Genomic DNA, 6,072 nt, shown 5'->3' on the forward strand with positions numbered 1-6,072 from the left:
TAAAAGATTTCCTGTAACTATTACTTTAGATAGCATAAGTTAGGGAGGCCATAGGGGAATATAGGCAGAAAAGAATTTCTCCAGCAAAATTTATAATATGCCTGTGTCAACAGGTAAAATTGCTGTAATGTTTTGAAGTAAATTTCAGATTTCTGCCAAAACTTTTAAAAAATTGGATCAGATAACCTCAGGACTGTAGTTCTGTGATTTCTGTTACCTTTTGAAAGTTAGTCACTATTGATTTGCAAACTTGGTTCAGTTGTGGAAATGATGAGCCTTGTTTAGGCAATGCTGTGATTAACTTATATGTTCCATCTTTTAATAGGAGAGTGATGTAGCCTTCATCCCTACAAGTGGTCTCATTGGTGAGAATTTAATCACAAGATCTCAGTCAAGTGACCTCACAAAATGGTATAAAGGATTATGCTTGTTAGAACAAATTGGTATGTATATTGCCATTCTAACTTTAATGCATTATAAACTTGATATTAAGTATTATTTAGACTTTTTTATAGAGGCAGAAATGTATATGTAAAAGCATAGGATTTGTAATTGGGGAAACCAGGTTTCCAGTTCGGAAATGACATGTAGTATTTACACTAATACTCGGGTTTCTGAAACCATTTTACTACAGATAGAGCCTGTCTTACCTATCTCGCAGACTGTGATTGAAGTTAATTGAAGTAATATGTGCAAACTACATCTTAAAATAAATGTAAAGTATATGAATCACAGTATTTGCTATTACTATCTAGTAGAAGCAGAACTGTAATGGGCACATTGGAAAAAGTGAAAAAAAAAATTCCTTTTGGGTTTAAGGGTATGGGCATTGAACCCAGGTCCTTGTGTAAGCTAAGCATGTGCGCTCCATCACTGACCAACATCCACAGCTTCACATTTTAAAATGAGCCTTGCTTTTTGCCATTTTCTCTCAGATTCCTTCAAGCCTCCTCAACGATCTGTTGACAAGCCTTTTAGATTGTGTGTGTCAGATGTCTTCAAAGGTAAGTGTTGCTTGATCTTCTATTTTGTGCCCTGTTTTCTTGGACTGTTGTTATATTCAGATTCTTTCTTGTCTATTCCAGTGTAGGGACAAGTGCTAACATAATGTTAAGTTACACAGTTCTAGTCCCGTAGCTCCTCTGCCTAGCACATCCTTTCATTTCCTCGCCATTTCCCATTTTATCTAACCCACCAGGTCTAAGAAAACTAACCTTTATCTTTTCAACTATGTACTTTTTCCCCTCATTGGACCCCTTTAGTTTTCATAGCATCTGAAGAAAAAAAAAAGGGCTCATTTACATTTCTTAACAGCCTAAGAAGATTGGATGAGGGGTGGGGACTGATGAGATGGCTCAGTGGGTAAAAGCACTTGCCGCCAAGCCTGAGAACCGGAGTTCAATCCCTAGGCCCCATATGGTAGAAGGAGAGAATATACTTCTGAAAGTTGTTCTCTGACTTTCTCAGATAGGCAGGCAGGCAGACACAAATAATAAGTAAAAGTAATCTTTTAAATAATAAAAAATTAATATTAATTTAAAAAAGGATACGTATTGGCACTATGTTTGCCCATGTTTCCTTGTTTTAGTGTTTTTTCCTTTGGTTGCCTTGCCTAACCATCTGCATCAGTCTGGGAAGGACATAGTATCACATCTAGGCTAAATGGGAAATTTAATACCAGGAATCATTAACTATCATAAAAGTCTAGCTATAAGGTACCAGGAAACCCTGTTGGTGCCTTAGACCTGGGGAAGGACAAACTTATGAAAGGTTCAGACTCTAATGGAGAGGTATTATATACCTAAGGACATATCTAACTTAAAAATGTGTAGAAGGGCTGGGTGTGATGGTGTGTGCCTTTAATCCCAGCCCTTGGGAGGCAGAGGCAGGTGGATCTCTGAGATTGAGGCCAGCCTGGTCCATATAGTGACTTCCAGGTGGGCTGGAACTAGGGAGACCCTGTCAAAAAATGACAATTAAGTACAGAAGACCCTATCTAGAAAACTATAAAATAGAATAAAGGCTCTCAATAAATTAAAATATGTCATATTGATATATTAGAATAATTGGTATGATAAAGAAAGCAGTTGTTCCCAAATCTCCATTGTCACAGCAGAAAATGAAGCATAGATTTGGCACTGAACAACAATAAACTGACAGTTGCTGTGTTTCCCTCACAGGCATGCCACTCTCTTCTTTGCATCCCCAACCCTATATTGTTCATGCAGTATTGTTTCTCTGCTGGTTTTTTGAACCTCTTGAAAGCAATCAAAAGTTTAGGTACCTAGCCCAGCACCTGCACATTGTGTAGTTTAATAAATAAGAAATGAATGAATGTGAAACATGAAATTGAGCAGTATTATTATTAGCTTCCAGTGCTATGGTGTCAGAGGGAATATGGTAGTGGTTTCCAGAATGCCCATTGTTTATTAAAAACCAAGAGCCAGTTGATGTCTTTTAACTTGTTTGATGACTTCGTTTACCTCCTGATCTCTCTTCAGCTGCTTCCTGGCTTCTGCCTTTCCATGCTCCCCCAGTGTGTCTAGTGAGAACTTGTTTGCATGTCAGCACTGCTTTCTAGTTCTGACTTCCTTCTTTGTTACTTGAATTTGCATTATTTTTGATGACGGTTGTCACATCCACAATGAAACTTTTCTCCTTGGGTTACCTGCTTTCTCCTGCCACCCTCTTTCTCTGGCCCATTTCCTCAGTGCGTAGGATCCTCCTTCTCTGACTCTGAAACGGTGTTCTTGTGCATTATGTCTCTTACTCCACATGCTTTTCATGAACTAATGTCCATAAGTTCCCCTAACTTCCCTTACTGCCTGCATCTTGATGTTTCCCAGATCTGTGTCTCCAGCCTAAACCTGTTCCTGCCTCAGGTTAGGAATTCCAGCTTGGGTACTTGACTCTCTCAGTCACTTGAAATTCACCACGACTATTAACCGTTTTACTTCTTGTTCTCCCTTCTCCCCTCCTCTCATCCAGGGTCTTGCACATGCTGGACAACTGCTGTACCACTTTCCATTACTGACTCTTGGATGCATGTCTCCTCTGTTTCTTTTGAACAGCATTTGCATCCCCTCAGTGTATTTGTTTATGTCTTTCTCTTTGCTGGTATAAATTCCTTATAGGTGGTAGCTTCTGTTTTCTCCTCTTTTACCCAGATATTAGTGTAATGCCCAGTATTTATTAGTCATTCAGTAAATGTTTGAAGAAGTAATGAACCTTCCCTTTTTTTCTTTTTCTTCTTTTTTTGGTCTTTTTGAGACAGGGTCTCCCTGTAGCCCCAGCTGTCCAGGAACTCACTATGTAGACCAGGCTGGCCTTGAACTCTCAGAGATCTGCCTGCCTCTGCCTCCCAAGTGCTGGGACTACAGGCGCCACCATGCCCAGCTGAACCTTCACTTTTTATAACCAGAATCATTTTATTTCTAAGGAAAACACTGGAATGTGGGATGCCATAATTAGTAGAGGCACCAAAAATTCTGAAATGTCTGTTCCTTAATGTTCATTTAACTATTTTTATATAACTATGTAAAAAATAAAAGCCTCAGTATTTATTATCAGATAGCATTGCTATATGCTTCCTAAGATTTTGCTATGTTTTGCAGATCAAGGATCTGGATTTTGTGTGACTGGTAAAATTGAAGCTGGTTATATTCAGACTGGTGATCGACTATTAGCAATGCCGCCCAATGAAACTTGTACTGCAAAAGGTATTCATTCATCTGCAAGGCCCTTTTGCTAAATAAGTCTTGAGACAGCAGATTTTTTAAAAGTAGTCTAGTTATAACTCCAAAGTAAATAACCCCTTACTGAAACTGTAACCAACCGTCAAAATGATACTAACTGTTGAACATTAAAATGTGAAAACATTAAACGATTTTTTTCTGTTGTGATATATATGTGGGTTCATACACCATTCTAATTGTGGTAACAAACAAACAAGAGAGGATTACAAAAACAAGTTTGGGACTGAAAGAATATTTTGCAGAGAATTAGCAGCCATCTAGCATTTTCAGACATTCTAGCATTCCTAGCTTCTATTTGGGAAAGACTCTCCCCATTCTCATTTTATGAGACTATAACTCTTTTACTGTTTTTCATTTAAGTATTCTGTTTTTGGCACTGATTCATGAAGCCTGGTTGAGCCTGAACTGGATGAATATATACCAGGCAGATACCATATTCTGTAGAAGAAATTTAATGTGAGCCTAACCTGATGGTAGCTAGTCAGTGGCAGGCAGACTGTCGCTTTGAAATTTGGATTTCAGAAAAAGTTAGTAGCTTTGATTATATTTATACCCGTATATAATACACAGCGTGGTTAGCCTACACATTGATTCATCAGGAGGCCCAAGTGCCAGTGGAAAGGGACTTAAGCTATAAATTCAATCCTTAAACTGAAAACATACAGAATTTAAATAATAATAATAAGGAAGCTAAATCTCCTGGGAAATTGCTCTCCAGGATTGTTTCAAGGTGACTAGGTATATATTTTTAGGAATGTGGTGACATCTGGCATCATTTTTAATTAAATTGTATTGCTATTTCCTTAAGCTCCCAGTCATTTTGTGCAGACCTCTGTGGGGAGAAGGTTTCCTTGAACCAAGAATAGTTAAGGGGTCTGCTGAGTAGACAATCAAAAATTCTGAGTGCTGTTGCTCCATGGGTTACCTGGGGAACATGGAGTTTTAAGTGATTCTCTAAGTAGAAGGAAAGCTTGTGCAGCGTAATGGTACACTCCTAGAATCCCAGCACCCAGGAGTTGATGGCAAGAGGATTAGATGTTCAAGCCAGCCTAGACTATACAGTGGAACCCTGTTGGAGGGATGGATGGAAGAAACGAAGTCAGGAGAGGTCAAGAGAATAAAATATTACAGACACCTTTTGCTAGTCCTGTCTTGTATGCATTAGGAATAATTTGATGATTTGAATTGTTTTACTGTGCCTATACCCATTAGTACAACAACAGTGTTTGAAAGGGACCTATTTAAGAACTGTAACTTTGTAGCATAAATGAGTTTAACATATTTGATTCAGTAGGCAGAAGCCAGCCTCTTGTGGGCAAACACAAGTCACTGTGCTTAGGTGGTGCTCTAGAAGAGTCAGGGCTAGAGGAAGTGTGCTTCCTCAGTGCTCTCAGTGACACTTCTCACTCTCGGTCCATTCAGACTGAGAATGCTGAGAAGTGAGTGATGAACTGCACACCAGCCGGACTCTGTGCTGCTCTGGTTCGCTATAGAGATGTTTCACTGTAGGCTTTGGTTTTTACTCATCTCCAGGAATCACTCTGCATGACGAACCTGTCGATTGGGCAGCAGCGGGCGATCATGTTAGTCTTACTTTGGTTGGGATGGATATCATCAAAATCAAGTGAGTAAGAAAATGAGTTTATGCAACCTTTGTATTAGATAAAAGGACAGCAGGGCACACAAGTTTTGCAGTCCTCTAGCTCAGTTATGTCCAGAATTGTGTTTGACCTAAAACAGACACTTAGAATTTTAGCACATATGATCTAACATAGAGTTAAAGCGTGCTAGCACACACACTTGGCATGTTCTTTGAATGAAAGCTGCCATGTGTAAAGCAGTGCTTTAACTTAGAGGGTTTTGAAAACATTTCTGATTTGCTTAATTGTTTTAGTTTCTTTACAAGTGGTTTTAGAAGTATTGGTTGTTAATTTCTCTGCCCTCCGTCCCCTCCCTTCCTCCCTCTCATTGTTACAGTGTTGGCTGTATATTTTGTGGCCCCAAAGAACCTATTAGAGCTTGTACTCGTTTCAGAGCCCGGATCCTCATCTTTAATATTGAAGTTCCTATCACTAAAGGATTTCCAGTGAGTTTCAAAATACTTTCTTGTTTTTATAAATTCAGAAAAGTAGTGACTTACTTTATAATATGTGGTATTTGTTTCAGATTATCATCTTACTTTAATCTAGAAAAATGTAAAGCTGGAATTTGAAGTGTTTGCTTATTTTGATTTTGAGCCTGAGAATTTTTTCAGTCGCATGCAAACTGATGATAAAATTTATCTGGGGAAAATGGTAAATGAGATTTTTTTTTTTTT

The 6,072-nt window shown here is 38.5% G+C and overlaps 1 protein-coding gene across 2 annotated transcripts in view; it reads left to right on the forward strand.

The window, feature by feature from the left end:
* The window catches only part of Hbs1l (HBS1 like translational GTPase), a 76,400-nt gene that overhangs the window by 60,602 nt on the left and 9,726 nt on the right, over positions 1–6,072 (forward strand). For both annotated transcript variants that reach the window (XM_008822088.3, XM_008822087.3), the window contains exons 11-15: positions 326–443; positions 936–1,004; positions 3,615–3,719; positions 5,289–5,379; positions 5,733–5,841. In XM_008822088.3, the coding sequence (XP_008820310.1) occupies positions 326–443; positions 936–1,004; positions 3,615–3,719; positions 5,289–5,379; positions 5,733–5,841 (492 nt within the window). The remainder of the gene's footprint in view (positions 1–325; positions 444–935; positions 1,005–3,614; positions 3,720–5,288; positions 5,380–5,732; positions 5,842–6,072) is intronic.

This window comes from Nannospalax galili, unplaced genomic scaffold (assembly GCF_000622305.1).
Source record: "Nannospalax galili isolate Female #2095 unplaced genomic scaffold, S.galili_v1.0 scaffold186, whole genome shotgun sequence".
NCBI lineage: Eukaryota > Metazoa > Chordata > Mammalia > Rodentia > Spalacidae > Nannospalax > Nannospalax galili.